General features: G+C 45.9%; 1 protein-coding gene across 1 annotated transcript; it reads left to right on the plus strand.

Annotated features, from left to right (window-relative positions):
- The first annotated feature begins 2,105 nt into the window (after positions 1-2,105).
- Positions 2,106-4,281, plus strand: LOC127299864 (uncharacterized). The gene has a single exon (XM_051329898.2). It carries the CDS (start codon positions 2,345-2,347, stop codon positions 3,971-3,973), a length of 1,629 nt encoding a protein of 542 aa, XP_051185858.1. The 5' UTR covers positions 2,106-2,344; the 3' UTR covers positions 3,974-4,281.
- Positions 4,282-17,750: the final 13,469 nt, after the last annotated feature.

The following is a 17,750-nucleotide window of genomic DNA, read 5'->3' on the forward strand; positions in this document are numbered from 1 at the left end:
TGAAAAGATCATAAGATTTTTCCATGCTTACCACCATCTATCTTTCAAATAAATTAGTTAACACGTAAGAAACCCACCCTTCAAATATATGTCAATCCAATGAAAAATATAATCCATCAGTACCAACTGAGCAGACGATAACAACAGAGATTATTAGTTTTAGGAAAACATGGAATTATCGATGATCGGAACAAGGGTGCAAACGGTAAATAGGGCAATTGAGCTTTCCCAGGGATCTAATGGATCTCTCGCCCTCAAGTCCGGATCATAAAGCTTCTGCAATATGAATCCGTAGATAAAATTTGGTACAATATCTACAATTGATGGGACACATAAAAATAAGGCATTATTATCAGATAAAAATATGGTTTAAAACTTTATCTGAACCAGACACCCTTCAATGTTTATACTTTCTGAATACTAAAGTAAATTATCGGCGATCATTATCAGTGTATGCGGACGTTGTGATAAGCAGGCTGTGTGTGCGGAGAGGCATACCTAGGGACACGCAGGCATTACTTTTCACACACATTCAACATCCCTTTTCAAACTTGAATGGCAAAGACAGCATTACCTAAGGATCTAAGACACCTAGACAAAACTTTGCAAATATTGAATTTGCTCCTCATATCTAAAATTCAGTTTAAAGGCTGAAATATATTAGAAGAATGCAATAGAGTTCTATATGTATTTAATTTAATCATTACATGAATATTTTTAACCATGGTATGGCAATTACAACAAAGTAAAATGAACTCATGTAATACACAGGTTAATCTAATGCTTTAATAAAAAAACAATTAGCATGTCAAGCCTGTACTATAAATGACAGCTGAATTGCCAGAATTGGTAGTCCAGTATAAATAATAGCAATGTCAACCAATGAATTAACTGAAACAATGGTGAAATAATACGTTGACAAAGAAGAAAACATATTTTGATTCAAGTAAAATGAGCAATGGGGTTTGCAATAAAAATATTTGGATAGTGGATGGATGTAGAGTGCATGTGATTTGCCCTGAGAAACCTTGAAGCCGAGTAGGCACATCCGCATATGGTATAGTCCTCTTCGCAAAAAAAAAAAAAGCATATGGTATAGTCCAACGCCATGAGCGTCTGTCTGAATAAAAGTCGTCTTGCAGATGAGAGCGGAAGGCGAAGGCAGGGGAGAAAGCATGAGGATGGGCCATCCGTCCTCGACAGGGAACAGGCAGCGCGCCGCCAGGGCGTCTCCTCGCTCTTCTTCCGATTCCCCATCCGTAGGAGCCATCTGAAAACGACAAAGAGATTACCCACCCACCAGATTACAGAGGCAGATCTTCTGTAGAAAATAATTACAGAATCAGAGCTTGAACGTGGCCATGAACAGAAAAGGAAATTAGCAATTGTAATCAACAAAAGGGGTTGAGTATGGCGGGCCGGGGCATACCCTAGCGGGACAGGGGGCTTACGTCCGAGGAGGTCGACCTCCGGCGGCGTTGGATAGTTCGGTGAGCGTGGCCAGTTTGGTGGCGGGCAGCGCGGGGGCGGGGATAAGGTCTAGTAGCGAGCAGGCCGGGCAGAACGGGCGAAAACTGCTATGAACGTGGGGACGTGGGGGATCACGAGCAAGCGGATATGTGACGAACTGACGGCGCTCAACGCGTTGAGTGCTCAACATTGGGCGGTTTTTGATCGTTAGATTCGCCTAGATGAACGGCCCAGATTATTTGGATCTGCCCCTCTCTCCCTTTTTATATTAGTGGAGATTTGGGAAACAAAAAACAGAATAGGCATTCCGAGGCTCCGTTTCCCTACACATGTTGAGCATGGAGGCACCGGGGGCAAAGGCAAGGCGCCAAAGCGCACGCAAGCAAAGACGCGAGTGCGGCGAGTTCGTGAGCGGAACCCACGGGCGACAGCAGAGGGTCCAAGAACCGCCCGCTTGTCCACTTCCGCCAATCATTGGGAGTGCCGCGCCGGCGAACATCCCGAGCTTCCCATCCTGACGCACGCAGCCACGCACGCACCTCATCCACACGTACGACGCACCACGTCCCTCTCCTCCACCCGACGTCTCCACGGCCCGGCAGGCCGGCACGAGCCGAATCGAATAATCCCGTCTCTCCGATGGTCTCTTTTCGGTTTCAACTCCCACCACCCCACCTCCCACCTTTGCTTTGCTGCCCACCCCTGTGACACTTCCTATGCGGTTGCAGCTGCGCAGCTATCTACCCCGCACTTTCCCGCTTCCCTAAAAACCACTGCCGCGCCGGCGCTTTTGACGAACGGAACCCAACCCCCATCACGCGCGCGCCCCCGCCGCCTCGATCGCGCTGCCACTGCCAATACCTCGGGAGCGAAGATGCGGAAGCTCATCACCGGCCGCGGCGGCGGGGAGAAGGTGGGGATGCTGGCGTTCGAGGTGGCGTCGCTCATGTCGCGGGCGGCGAGCCTCTGGCGCGCGCTCGGGGACGACCAGGTGGCGCGCCTCCGCGGGGACGGCGTCCGCCTCGAGGGCGCGCGCAGGCTGGTTGCGGACGACGACGCCGCTCTCCTAGCCCTGGCCCTCGCGGAGATGGCCGGCGCCTGCGGGGACCTCTCCCGCGCCGTCGCGCGCCTCTCCGCCCGCTGCGCCGACCCGCTGCTCCGCCGCTTCCCCGCGCTCTTCGCGGGCCTCCTCGCGTCCCGCGCCGACCCGCACGGCCTGCGCTACGCCGCCGCCAAGAAGATGGACCGCAAGGCGCGCAAGATGCAGCGCCTCGTCGCCGCCACGGGGCTCCTCTGCCAGGAGCTCGACGTGCTGGCGGAGCTCGAGCAGGCCGCGCGCCTCCGCCGCGCCGAGTTCGCGCCCGGGGAGGCCGCGCGCCGCGTCGCGCGCCAGAGGCACGAGGTCGACCGACTCCGCGCCGCCTCCCTCTGCAACCGGAGCCTCGACTACGCCGTGCGGCTGCTCGGCAGGTCCCTCTTCACCATCGTCGCCAGGATCATCCACGTGTTCGGCCTGCACCCCAAGACCCTCACCGCCGACGACGACTACCCCGTCGCCTCCCTCGGCGCGCGCCACTCCTTCTCATGGAGCAGCTCCTTCGCGGGGACCGCGAACTCCCTCGTGTACCCTTCCGATTTCGCCTCCGTCACCACTCTCCACAGGTCGACCAGCGCAGCGAAATCCGGCAAGGGCTCCCTGCTCTCCAGGAGCCAGAGCCTCAAGTGGCAGGTGCCCGGCAAGCGCCTCATCAGCTGCGTGGTCGGCGGGAGCAAGTCCCCGACCACGGACGGCTGGGTCCACTTCGACGACCAGGACCTCCCGCTCAGCTTCAGCGACGTCTCGCTCTCATCCAACGCCGACGATTTCAGCACCGTCAGCTGCCACGATTTCCCCGAGAGCGACGACGTTCACCACCACCACAACCACCCCAGCGCGAAGCTCACCACCTCGGTGTTCGAGTCCTCCTCCCACGACGTGCTGGCCAGCGCGCCGGAGACCACCCTCGGCGCGGCCGCCCTCGCGTCGCACTACGCCAACCTCGTCGTCTTCGCCGAGAAGCTCGCCATCTCGCCGCGCCACATCTGCGCCGACGAGAGGGACGCGCTCTACGGCATGCTCACCGACCGGATCAGGGCGTCCCTCCGAGCGCGCCTCTGGCGGCCCCCGTCCGCCGCCGGCAAGAAGAAGAGCGCGCCCTGCGACCGCGTCATCGCCGCCGAGTGGGCTGACACCGTGCAGGGGATCCTCGGGTGGCTGGCGCCGGTCGCACACAACACGGTGCGGTGGCGGTCCGAGAGGAGCTTCGAGCAGCGGAACGTCGGCTCCGGCACCAGCGTCCTGCTCATGCAGACGCTGCACTTCGCTGATCGGGACAAGACCGAAGCTGCCATCGTCGACCTGCTCGTTGGCTTGAATTACCTGTGGAGATACGGGACTGAGCTTTCTGCCAAGGCGAAACTGAAGTCAGCGGGCAACGATGTTTACCATGATTGCAGAGGCTGATGGAATTGACAACATGCTAATCTCCCAATTAGCATATTATTTGTGACTGCAGATGGCTGTCAAGTGTCAGCTGAATTGGATTATCTGGATTGGGAGTTAAGCACAAGTGGCATCTTTCAGGCGAGGAGATTACATCCCTTGTGATTTTGCTAGTACTTAATTCACTTGCTAGAAACAAACATCATCATCATATGCTTCTTGTAATCGATGTGTTGTTTTGTCCACAAGAGGAGTATTATATTAGTGCATACAGCTAGGTGCTTTGATGTAAACAAATAAATCAAGACAAATGTTAGTTCTGCAAAAGCGTTTGCCTAAGAGCATCTCTAATAGATGTTGTATTCTGCATCACAAAATGTTTTTTTTCGAAATGGGGAAATATCGCCCAGCTTCTGTATGCAAAGGATGCACACAGCTTTTTTTTATTAGATTATTCACAACACCTTACAAGAGTAATATAAAAGATCAAACTCGATGTCACCTCGCTAAACCTACAGAGGGATGAAGGGGGTGACAATTCACCAACTCACATCAACCAAAAACCAAATGCCTTCTCAGGCCGCCCAATAGCAGATGAGAAACACATCCAGTCAAGCAGACTCCCAGCATACGCCAATGCATACGCCATAGAAGTTGCTACCACCGTCTTTCTCGACTTCATCTTCAAGAGAGATCATCGCATTGACCATGTCAGGCCTGCCATCGATGCCGCCACGGCGCCAGACGACTCCACCATCCTGCGCGAGTCCATCATACTGCATCTGTCCCGAGACACCACTGCACCATGCCGCGGCAACTCGAGGACGCCGACACAGCGAAAGCACACCGCTCCACCTCAGCACCACCGCCATCTGTTGTCTGCTCAAAAACGATGCCCCCAACAGGGAAAACGGCATTGCGCGCCGTGATACGTCCAAAACGTATCTACTTTCCCGAACACTTTTGCTATTGTTTTGCCTCTAATTTGTGTATTTTGGATGCAACTAACACGGACTAACGCTGTTTTCAGCAGAACTGTTCTGGTGTCTCGTTTTTGTGCAGAAATCCAACTTTCGGGAAAATCCTCGGAATTTATGCAGAAGGCCCTATTTTCCCAGAATAATGACGGAGCCAGGAGGACAATTAAGGTGGAGGCCCGAGGGCCCCACACCATAGGGCGGCGCGGCCCAGGGGGGGCCCGCGCGGCCCTGTGGTGTGGCCCCCTCGGCCGGCCTCCGACGCCCTCCTTCGGACTATTTATCGGCCTCGACCTAAAAACGCACAGAGAGAAGTCGAAGTCGCCAGAAACCCTCCAGAACGCCGCCACATCGCGAAACTCCGTCGCGGGAGCCAGAAGTCTCCGTTACGGCACTCCGCCGGACGGGGAATTGGAGGAGATCATCGCCGCCATCACCGCCAACACCTCTACATCAACCAGCCATGTTTCCCCCATCCATGTGTGAGTAATTCCCCCGCTGTAGGCCGAAGGGGATGGTAGGGATTGGATGAGATTGGTCATGTAATAGCATAAGATTGTTAGGGCATAGTGCCTAGTGTCCGTAATTGGTACTTTGATGATATTGTTGCAACTTGTTATGCTTAATGCTTGTCACTAGGGCCCGAGTGCCATGATCTCAGATCTGAACATGTTATTGCTTCATCAAGATAATCATTGTTTATGCTCTTACCTATAAGTTGTATACACATGTCGCTGTCCGGAACCAATGGCCCCGAAGTGACAAGAATTGGGACAACCGGAGGGGATGGTAGCGATGTGAGGATCACATGTGTTCACGGAGTGTTAATGCTTTGCTCCGGTACTCTATTAAAAGGAGTACCTTAATATCCAGTAGTTTCCCTTGAGGCCCGGCTGCCACCGGCTGGTAGGACAAAAGATGTTGTGCAAGTTTCTCATTGCGAGCACGCACGACTATATATGGAACACATGCCTATTGATTGCTTTGTACTTGGACACCGTTTTATTATTATCTCGCAAATGCCCTGCTATGATTGTTACATGAGTTTCTCTCATCCATGCAACGCCCGTCATCCGTCCCCGTGCCTACGTATTTTAATCCTGCTTTGTTTACTAAAATCACTACCGCTGCCTTTGTTACTCTCTGCTGTTATTTCACTATCGCATCGCTATAAAACTGTTACATCGATAAACCCTTGCGAGCAAGTTTGTTTCAGTGCAGCTGAATTGACAACTCCGCTGTTAAGGCTTCCAAGTGTTCTTTGTCTCCCCTTGTGTCGAATCAATAAATTGGGTTTTACTTCCTCGAAGACTGTTGCGATCCCCTATACTTGTGGGTCATCAAGACTATTTTCTGTCGCCGTTGCCGGGGAGCATAGCTTTATAAGGAAGTTAACTTGGATTAATATTGTTCGCTGCAAATTATCCATAATTGGTAAACATCTCTATACTAAGATCGCCATATTACCATCCACTACAAGAAAAGGTACAATTCTCGAGTACCTCCGCTACACTTGATTCACCATCTCGTGATTGATAAACTTGTTTCACCGCCACATGCTTCACATGCTGGTACGTCCGCTGAATCTGAAAACTCTCATAATATTGATAATGTTTCTGCCGTGCTTGATGATAGTGGTTCGTTGGGATCCTTTCTAGATGCTACAATTGCTAGGTCTAGACAAATCGAAAATACCGAAACTCCTAATGCTACTACACTGTTAATTCACCCGAACTTGATTATTTTAGTGATGATCCCGATGAAGATTATGTGGAGCTTAATGATGATTTTATTGAAAAATGCAATGCTACTACTGATGCAAGAAAAATTAAAAAGTTGCTTGCAGAACATGCCGTTAGATATAAACTGTCCTCCGATCCTAAATTTGCCACATCTCCTATAAACATTAAGGATAAAGATTATGATTTTTCTCTTGATCTATCTCATATAGCTATTGTTGAGAAAACACCCTTTTGTGGTACTGAAAAAGAAAGTGCTGTTGAACACATGACTGAGTTATCTACTCTAAGTAGCTTGTTTTCTGATGATGTCAAGATGCGTACTTACTTTGTTGCTAAAATCATTCCATTCTCATTAAAGGATGACGCTAAAACTTGGTATAATAATTTGCCACCTAATTCTATTAGAAGTCCAAAAGAACTGCTTGATGTTTTCTTCCGTAAATACTTTCCTGCTAGTGCTCAACATATTGCTTTGCAGAGAATTTATAATTTTGACCAGGGAGATGAAGAGAAATTGCCTGAGGCTTGGGCGAGATTTTGCTCTCTTATTAGAGCTCGGCCTGACCATGATTTGGAAAAGCATGATTTACTTGATATATTTTATAGTGGACTAACCATTGAGTCTAGGGCATACCTGGATAGTTGTGCTGGTTGTGTTTTCAGAAAAGAACTCAGACGACGCTGAAGAATTATTGGCTAAAATAAGCCGGAATCATGATGATTGGACTACGCCTGAACCAACTCCAACGCCAATATTGAAGAAGAGGGGTTTAATTAAATTGAATGATGAAGATATGAGGGAAGCCAAGAAGTCTCTCAAGGAGAAAGGCATTAAATCTGAAGATGTGAAGAATCTTCCTCCCATAGAAGATATATGTGAGATAATTCCCCCTTCATCCATGATTGAGGTAAACTCCCTTCAACGCTTTACTAGGGAAGATATTCCGTATTCGAAACCTCCTGCACAATGCTTAGATGAGTTTGATAATTATATTGTTAAGCAAGAAAATTTTAATATGAGAGTAGAGAATCATTTAATGGAAAATTCTCGAGCTATTAGTGAATTGCATGATATTGTGGAGAGAACCTCCAATGATGTTAAGATGCTTGTTAAACATTTTCATATGATTCAAACTCAAATTGATCAACTCACTAAAGTGCAAAATGACTTGTTGGGGAATAATTCTAAAGAGAAACATGCTTATGAAGTAACAACTAGAGGCGGTGTCTCTACCCAGGATCCTCTATATCCTGAAGGGCATCCCAAAAGAATTGAACAAGATTCTCAACGCATTGAACCTAGTGCTCATTCTAGGAAGAAAAAGAAGAAGAAACATAAAAATGTTGTAGAATCCTCTGAACCTGTTAATGATCCTAATAGTATTTCTATTTCTGATGCTGAAACTGAAAGTGGTAATGAACATGATAATGATAAAGATAATGATAAGAATGATACTCCTGATAAAGAAGAGGTTGAAGAAGAACCTGAGAAGCATGCTAAAAATAAAAAGTACACTAAAGAAGATTTTATTGCTGAGAAACATGGTAATGAAAGAGAACCTTGGGTGCAAAAGCAAATGCCTTTTCCTGCTAAGAAACTAAAATCAAAGGAAGAAGAACACTATAATAAATTTTGTGATTGGATGAAACCTTTATTCTTGCAAATCCCTTTGACTGATGCTATTAAATTGCCTCCTTATTCAAAGTATATGAAAGATATTGTTACTAACAAAAGGAAAATCCCCAATGAGGAAATTTCCACTATGCTTGCTAATTATTCTTTCAATGGCAAAGTTCCAAAGAAGTTGGGCGACCCAGGTATACCTACTATTCCTTGTTCTATCAAGAATAATTATGTTAAAACTGCTCTATGTGACTTGGGAGCCGGTGTTAGTGTTATGCCTTTTTCTCTTTATAAGAGACTTTACTTAGATAAGTTGATACCTACTGATATATCTTTGCAAATGGCTGATAAATCTACTGCTATTCCTGTTGGTATATGTGAGAATGTTCCTGTTCAAGTTACTACTAACTGCTTGATATTAACTGATTTTGTTGTGTTGGAAATGCCTGAAGATGATAATATGTCTATTATTCTTGGGAGACCTTTTCTTAACACCGCAGGGGCTGTTATTGATTGCAACAAAGGAAAGGTTACTTTCAATGTTGATGATAGGGAGCATACCGTTTATTTTCCCAAGAAGATTGAGAAAGCGTGTGGAGTTAATACTATTTCTAATGTGAGAACTATCAAAGTGGGAACTATTGATTGTCCTATATATGAGCCTAAGGAAGAATATCAAACTCTTGTGATTGGATCCATATCAATACAATTCAAGGTAACATGATTGATTTGAGGTTTATTTCTTCTTATGCTATGTAAAATTTATTTGGTGACAAGACTTGATCAACCTTGTTAACAAATACCTTTTACATGCATAGAGAGGGTAAACAACATCTCTTTCTTCCTCCACTTGCTCTAGTTGCTGTAGCATTTTTAATTTGCAAGGTTCCTTAGTTAATCGAAGATTTCAAAAAATTTCCTGGCCAGTAATAATAAACTAAATACCCAGAAATGTGCGTTTTTCAAAGTTTTCAAAAATTCACAAAAATTATACCGTTGGTCCTATTTTTCGACGAGGCACCTGGGAGCACCAGAGGATGACCTGTGGGGCACCAGAGGGCGCCAAACCACAGGCCGGCGCGGCCAAGGAGGTGGCCGCGCCACCATGTGGTGTGGGCCCCTCTTTGCCCCACTTTGTCATCTCTTTCTCCCAGCACCTTCTCTCTCCCGAAAAAACTCGTACCAAGTTCCTCTCTCTCGCGTTTTTGATCCAGAGCTCCAGATTTCTCGATCTCTTTGCTCAGCCCAGATTTCTTGCTAAAATTTGGCACATTTGCTCCTTGGTATGTGACTCCTCCACCCATCCAAGTAGAATTTTGTTTGGTTGAGTATATCTTGAATATTTTGCTGCTGTAGGTAACATGTTTAGTGAGCTTGCATGCTTGTTCTAAGTGGTAGAAACTAGTTTTGATGCATGATTAGTACTCTAGCAAGTTCCTATGGTAGTTTCCCTCAATTATATGTCACCAAATCAAATTTTTATATTGTTTGTTGAAATTTCAGAAAATGGAGTGGAATAGATATCACTTGAAACAGCAAGAATTGGAAGTCCAACAAGTTATGAGAGTCAATCGTGAAGAGGGAGTATACCCCTTTTACTACCCATGCGCGGATTTTATGAGAAGCGCGGGAATACTTGAAGATGTTCAAAGTCTAATTTCTCGTGCAGGGCTGAGTGACTTTGTTGAAGGAGAGCCAAGACAATATGTAAAATTAACTATGTCTTTTGTGCAGGACTTCAAGTTCAATTGGTCGCGATCTAACCCCACGGTCCAGTATAAAATTTACAATAAAGCTGTCAACTTGCCATTTAATGCTTTTTGTGCATCAATTAGAGTACCGCAATGGGGGTCATGCGAGAAGATAAGGGGATCGCCGCAAGAACTCTTGGACCTCTTCAAGATGATTTGCGATGGAAGGAGATTCTTAGGGGATAATGGTAAAATCACCAGTATTCAGCTCCCGGCTATCCGCTACTTTGCCTATTTTATTACCAAATGCGTTCTTGCTAAAAAGATTGGTGGTAAACTTTCTATCCCGGATTTGGCTTTTCTAGCTGCGGCACTGCAAAATAGTAAGACTTATAATTTGGGGGCATTGATAGCTTATAGACTTGCTACTAACCGTGAGAAAGGTGGAATTTGTGGAGGTCTCATCGCCTCTCGTTTACTAGCTTTTCATAATGTAGAACCTCATCATTTTGATATTCCATTCCCCATAGAAAAACTTGACATAGCCTCTATGATTAAACATGAATTTGTTTCAGATTCCTCCAACTTGGGTAACCTGTTTTACAAGATGACATTTTATAAGAAAGTCTGGAGAATAACTAAGAAAACTGAGAAACTAGTAAGATTGCTGCTGTTTTGTCTAACCTTGATTCCAGGGGAGATTGGTCGGTCACAGAAGGTGCACTGGATGCACACATAGAGAGAGGAGGTCAACATGCAAGAGACGACACGGAGGTCGAGGAGCACCTCGACTCATCATCCGATGCAGCAAGTTCCTCGCATCAACATGGTGGATATGCGGAGCCTCCACGCTTTTCTTTTGCACAGGAACTTTACTATGACTACTCCATGGACTACCCACCGGCGAGGAACAACGACCCTCGTTGGGGTTGAACTCCACTTAGGCCAAAAGCCTAAGCTTGGGGGGAGGTATACCGGCATCACTCATTCTTTGCATATTATGATTGCTGGATACTTGTACATATTTGTTTTGTTCGTTTGAGTGGTTTTCTAATGAGAGGAAGATGATATTTGGGGAAGTGCTGCCTGAAAACAGATTCTGGACTGTTACTAGAAAAATTCGTGCGCACAGCCAGAGCGTTATTTTGAGCTGCCAATTTTTGTGCAGGTTCCCCAGGTTGTTATCTAACTTTCATTAGTTGAACACTTTTCGAGCTGAGCAACGTAAGATTTTTGTAAAAATCGATTTCTGTACTGCTGTCAGGTTTTGGCAGATTTCTGCCATCTCGCTTTTCTGTATTTCTTTTAGTTTGCTATTTCTTGTTTTTGTTTTGTTTCCTTCCCAAAACACAAAAAGACCAAAAATATTTCTGTTGTTTCTCTTCACCATTTGTTTGCTTTGGTTTCTTGCATTTGTTTCACTTTATTTGCTATTGCTAGTTTGCTATAAGAAAACCCAAAAAGATTTTGCTTTGTTTGTTTGTTTCCTTTTGTTCTTGTTTCTAATTCGAAAACACCAAAAATATTTGCTGTTCTTCTTTGGTTTGTAAAGTTCTTTATGAGTTCAATGGTCTTCGGTGGCTGGAGCGTGGTTTTCATTTCATATTATCCAAGCTACACAAGTGAAAAGGCAATAATGACGATCTACGACAATCTGATTGTGGTGAGAGGCTGGTATGAACTCTATTTGTTTTCATTTTTGTACATATACTCATCCATGTGAGCATGCTTAGTTGGTTCATGTGAGGTATATGTTATCTGAGAAAGTCTAGTAGTTTATGATCTCTCATGTTTAGCTCCAATCTATTAATATGAGTAGCATGTCATGGATGTTTGCTTGCATTGTTTTATTCATAAGTAAGTATGGCATTGTGGTATCCTCCTCTGAGTAATTCATTTATATCGACTTGGCACATGCTCACGCATGCATATGACTGAACCAAAGTCAATTAAGCCTCGATGATTTATATTGCTTCAGAGCTCTTGTATCACTTTTATGCCTCCGTTAATTTATTTTGCCGCAAGCATGATTATGACAGTTACTGCTCTCTTGATTTGTCGCTCCCTAGTCTATTGCTAGCCTTCACTTGTACTGAGCGGGAACGCTGCTCGTGCTTCCAAACACCTGAAAACCAAGTTGTTCCAAAGTGTCCACCATAAATACCTATGCATGGCATTTCAAACCATTCCAAGTAAATTCTCATGCGCTGCCTTTAAAACCTTCAAAATGCTTCTCAATTTGTGTTTATGTTTCATAGCTCATGAGGAAGTATGTGGTGTTTAGCTTTCAACCTTGTCATTTACTTTTGACGGACTCTCATATGGACTAGTGGCACATCCGCTTATCCAATAATTTTGCAAAAAGAGCTGGCAATGGGATTCCCAGTCCCGAATTAATTAACTTAAATAGACACTCCTCCATGGTTTGTGATTGTTGGACGGCACCCGAAGGATTCGGTTAGCCATGGCTTGTGTAAGAAAAGGTTGGGGGGAGTGTCATCATCATAATAAAACTAAAATAAAAAGGCACTCCTTCATGGTATGAGATTGTTGGCAGGCACCCGAGGATTCGGTTAGCCATGGTTTGTGTAAGAAAGGTTGGAAGGAGTGCCAAATAAATATGCAATAATTCATGGGAGCCGCTCTTGAAAGTCCGGTTGGCGAGGTAGTTGGTGTACCCATTACCATTCGTTGACAACAACAAACACCTCTCAAAATAATTTTACTCCTGTCTTTATAAAAATGAAAAGCTCTAGCGCATGTTAATCCCCTCGCTTCCTCTGCGAAGGGTCAATCTTTTACTTTTATGTTGTGTCTCCATTATTTCTTTGAGCACTATCTTGAGAGCGCAACTGTCATTCTTAGTATAATATGCTTGTCTCAAAATATGATTGATTGTGGTATAACTTTGATGCATTTATCTTTTGACAATCACTACTTCTAGTCTTTCTATGAACTCCAGAGGTGCCCGTGCATTTATGTTTTGCCAATCAAATACAGGCAAGCGAGATACCACTTTATCATACTCTCTTATGAACATTGCAATCCTGCTTATATACATGATTCATGATGCTTATTATTAATTGTTGGTACCTCTCCATGATTGACATAGCTCTTAGATGATTTTATTTGCATGTATCTCATTATGAATTGCTTAAGTACTAGCCATAGCATGAGAATATATACATCATATGAGCAAATGTGTTCGTGAAAGTTCTTTTATCGCTCAGTTGTTAACTGAATTGCTTGAGGACAAGCAATAAGCTAAGCTTGGGGGGAGTTGATACGTCCAAAACGTATCTACTTTTCCGAACACTTTTGCTATTGTTTTGCCTCTAATTTGTGTATTTTGGATGCAACTAACACGGACTAACGCTGTTTTCAGCAGAATCGTTCGGTGTCTCGTTTTTGTGCAGAAATCCAACTTTCGGGAAAATCCTCGGAATTTATGCAGAAGGCCCTATTTTCCCAGAATAATGACGGAGCCAGGAGGACAATTAAGGTGGAGGCCCGAGGGCCCCACACCATAGGGCGGCGCGGCCTGTGGGGCCGCGCGGCCCCGTGGTGTGGCCCCTCGGCCGGCCTCCGACGCCCTCCTTCGGACTATTTATCGGCCTCGACCTAAAAACGCACGAGAGAGAGAAGTCGAAGTCGCCGTAAACCCTCCGTAACGCCGCCACATCGCGAAACTCCGTCGCGGGAGCCGAAGTCTCCGTTCGGCACTCCGCCGGACGGGGAATTGGAGGAGATCATCGCCGCCATCACCGCCAACACCTCTACATCAACCAGCCATGTTTCCCCCATCCATGTGTGAGTAATTCCCCCGCTGTAGGCCGAAGGGGATGGTAGGGATTGGATGAGATTGGTCATGTAATAGCATAAGATTGTTAGGGCATAGTGCCTAGTGTCCGTAATTGGTACTTTGATGATATTGTTGCAACTTGTTATGCTTAATGCTTGTCACTAGGGCCCGAGTGCCATGATCTCAGATCTGAACATGTTATTGCTTCATCAAGATAATCATTGTTTATGGTCTTACCTATAAGTTGTATACACATGTCGCTGTCCGGAACCAATGGCCCCGAAGTGACAAGAATTGGGACAACCGGAGGGGATGGTAGCGATGTGAGGATCACATGTGTTCACGGAGTGTTAATGCTTTGCTCCGGTACTCTATTAAAAGGAGTACCTTAATATCCAGTAGTTTCCCTTGAGGCCCGGCTGCCACCGGCTGGTAGGACAAAAGATGTTGTGCAAGTTTCTCATTGCGAGCACGCACGACTATATATGGAACACATGCCTATTGATTGCTTTGTACTTGGACACCATTTTATTATTATCTGCAAATGCCCTGCTATGATTGTTACATGAGTTTCTCTCATCCATGCAACGCCCGTCATCCGTCCCCGTGCCTACAGTATTTTAATCCTGCTGTTTACTAAAATCACTACTGCTGCCTTTGTTACTCTGCTGCTGTTATTTCACTACTGCTACTGCTATAAAACTGTTACTACTGATAAACCCTTGCGAGCAAGTTTGTTTCCAGGTGCAGCTGAATTGACAACTCCGCTGTTAAGGCTTCCAAGTGTTCTTTGTCTCCCCTTGTGTCGAATCAATAAATTGGGTTTTACTTCCCTCGAAGACTGTTGCGATCCCCTATACTTGTGGGTCATCACGCCGCCATCGTCCGATCCGGGAGACCCGGGTCTAGGATTTCCCCCGGAGCAGCCCATGCGAAGAAACGCAGGCTGCAGAGACAATGCCTTCAACAAGGTAACGACGAAGCACGCCGCCATCATCCGCCATGACCGAAGTCCGACCGGCTTTCACCGCAGCTGCGCCTCGCCATCGGGGGCTTGGCGACGGATCGCGAGATTCGCCACGGCTAGCCACACAACTAGCCTATCTCCTCCGGTGAGAGAGAAGACCACCACCGCGGTGCCACGGCCAGTGGCACCAGACGCCCGTCACCTACCACCAGGTCGACAGCGTCTCCGCCATCCAGGGCCGCCGCCCTTGGTGCCGTGGTCCCAAACCTTGAGGAGGAGCAGTGCGAGATCCATCTCCATCACCGCTGGCCCGGCGATGCGGAGGCTAGGACGGAAGGAGAGGATCGCGCCGCCAGGTTCCGGGTCCGCTCCGCCGCCCCCATCACCGCCCGCCCGAAGGCCGCGGCGAGGAAGAGGAGAGTCGCGCCCCCAGATCATGGCCACGCCGCCGCCACCATCACCGACCGCCCGGCCAGGGGCCGCGCCGCCAACACCCTCCACGGGCCGGGGCCATCCCCCCATGCGGAGGCTAGCCTCCATCCGCCGCACGGAGAGATCACGCGAGGAGCCCCACCGCCCCAATCACCGGCCGCGCCCGGATTTGCCGGCGATGGCCTCCGGGGACGACGAGGAGGGTGGGAGGGGGAGGGGAGGACGGCGGCGGTGGCTAGGGTTTGCCGCCCCAGGTCGCCCAGGAGGGGGGCGACCCGAGCGGTTGTAACTGTCCAGTCACAACAGACGTGTAACTACTGATGGGCCAATCAGCTGCCACATCACAAAATGTGGTGATGCAAAATGATATAAGTAAATCAATTTGCCAAAAATTTACATCAGGAAAAACGTTCGCTGCAAAATACATCACCGCCACCGCCGGCCATGCCACCTCCAATTTTAACCATGAATGATGGTCACAAATGTATTAGCAACAAATAAAACTAAATGCATCATTAAGATCATCGCGCACATATAAAAATGGTCTTGACATCCACATTGCATAGCATATAAAATAGTTCACCATCGACATAGTTTACCAGAAACACATTCGAAATGCATAGTTCATAGTATAAAATAGTTCATCGACATAATGGACCACAAACACATAGTACATGGACATACTTCATGCATCATTGTCATTGTTGACCTCATTTGCATGTACATGCCATGGTGTCAGTAGCAACAAAAGTGTTGTCTCCGCCCATGCCACCTCCATTGCCGCTGCTCATGCCACCTTGTCCATGCCAATTCTTCCACCCGAACCGCTGGCCATGGCACCTCCCATTGCTCCTCCAAAGCCACCAACCATGCCACCAGCGCCGGCTCGTGGCTATGAAAACAACCATTTTTATTCGTGTTTAAATCGCATATTAAGTCAAGAAATTGATGAAATATCTCTCTAGCCTTGTTAATAATGACTAATTATTGCACAGATGTGCAAATCCTTGTTTTCAATGGTGTAGTACGGAAAAACAGATTTTTATCGCAAAATCTGGAGGAAAAAAAGGAAAGAATCATGAGTTGCCAATACTCACAAGTCAGGTGGGGTCCAAGAGGCGCATCCAGAGGTGTTAACGAGCCTGGAACTGCCTTGGCCTGGTCAATGGAGTAACTTTCGTTAATACGTCCATATATTTCGAGACTCCAGCGAGCGCACAAAGAGCCGACTTTCTCATATTGCATCAGAAACACCCCGAGGAAGATCCACCGCCTTTACCACCACCATAGTTCATCATCTCCATTTCCATCTCATCTAATAGTCATAGCCATAGCTTATAATTGGGATCTCCTCGTGATTGGCGACCTTGTAAGGATATTTGGTATTGATCTAAGTAATTCTACAATGTTTTCTATCATTAATCTTGTTATTATGAGTGAGCAGTCTTCACGGACTGCGGGTTAAGGATTAGCTTCGTAGCAATTATGTGCATCTAATTACATCAAAATATTTTGTGGTGATTTCATGGGATATTTTTATTTGTATCATTGTCTCTTACCTCAATTCAAGAACTTTTCAGGTACCCAAGCCCCGAGGATTAATCAAGGTTCGATGTGAGATATGTGGTAAACGGCCCCTACGCGTGAAACCCAGTGACAACAAGGGGTACAGTAATCGTTTAATGATCCACTTGGTAACAACGGTAACATCATCTTTATTAATCCTTTGGTTCGTATTTTACTTAATAATCGTTCATAGCCCAATGCTTCGTGGTATAACGGTTGAACCGATAAACTATATTTTATGCTTGTGGCTCGCAGGGGCTATAGTATTTATGGATGTGCTGCCCACAAATCCTATCTATTTTAGATAATTTACATATGAATGTACTTAACTTTATCGTTATCTCATATATATGCATAGCTGCGTGTGAAACTTCAACCCTAGCTTATCTCCATCCATCGACACAAACCAAGATACAAAATAAACTGGAAAAGTCTCGCAAAAAGTTAAAATAAACTGGCACGTCTTGTAGATGTTTCTTAACCAAGAACAAGTGCTTCCCAAGGCTCGATGAACCTAGGTCTTCTAGGGTAAAAGCTACTATACTGCATCCGTAATCCGGATCGAAGGTCAACCTTTTTTCTAGCATTGTTGTTGGGAAAGCAATTTCATTATCCTGGTGAGGTTACTAGAGACCTTGTTAGTTTTTTTTTTAGTTTATTTATGATTATTAATTTACTTGTTATCTATTGAAAACCCAAAAAAGTTAGTTACTTGTTTTATTAATCACCTTGTTGCGAAACACCCAAAAATTATCACTATGGCACAAAATAATCTTGGGTATTATGCTACCCCTAATGATGATTTTATGCATGCACCTGCCACTAAGCCCGTTATCACGAAGAACTATGAAATTAAGACTAAATTTTTAAGTTTAGTTCAAAAGCACCAATTTGGATGAAGTTCGTTTTGTTCCTCTGTGCATCTCCCAGCTCATCTGTTGAGGATTCAACGTTGCACTTTAATATATTTACTGAGATACCCGATATGATGCGCATA

Source organism: Lolium perenne, chromosome 5, assembly GCF_019359855.2.
Source record: "Lolium perenne isolate Kyuss_39 chromosome 5, Kyuss_2.0, whole genome shotgun sequence".
Lineage (NCBI taxonomy): Eukaryota > Viridiplantae > Streptophyta > Magnoliopsida > Poales > Poaceae > Lolium > Lolium perenne.

Bases quoted from the DNA above. Each gene is read 5' to 3' on its own strand.
- LOC127299864 (XM_051329898.2), top strand. From the start codon at position 2,345: ATGCGGAAGCTCATCACCGGCCGCGGCGGCGGGGAGAAGGTGGGGATG.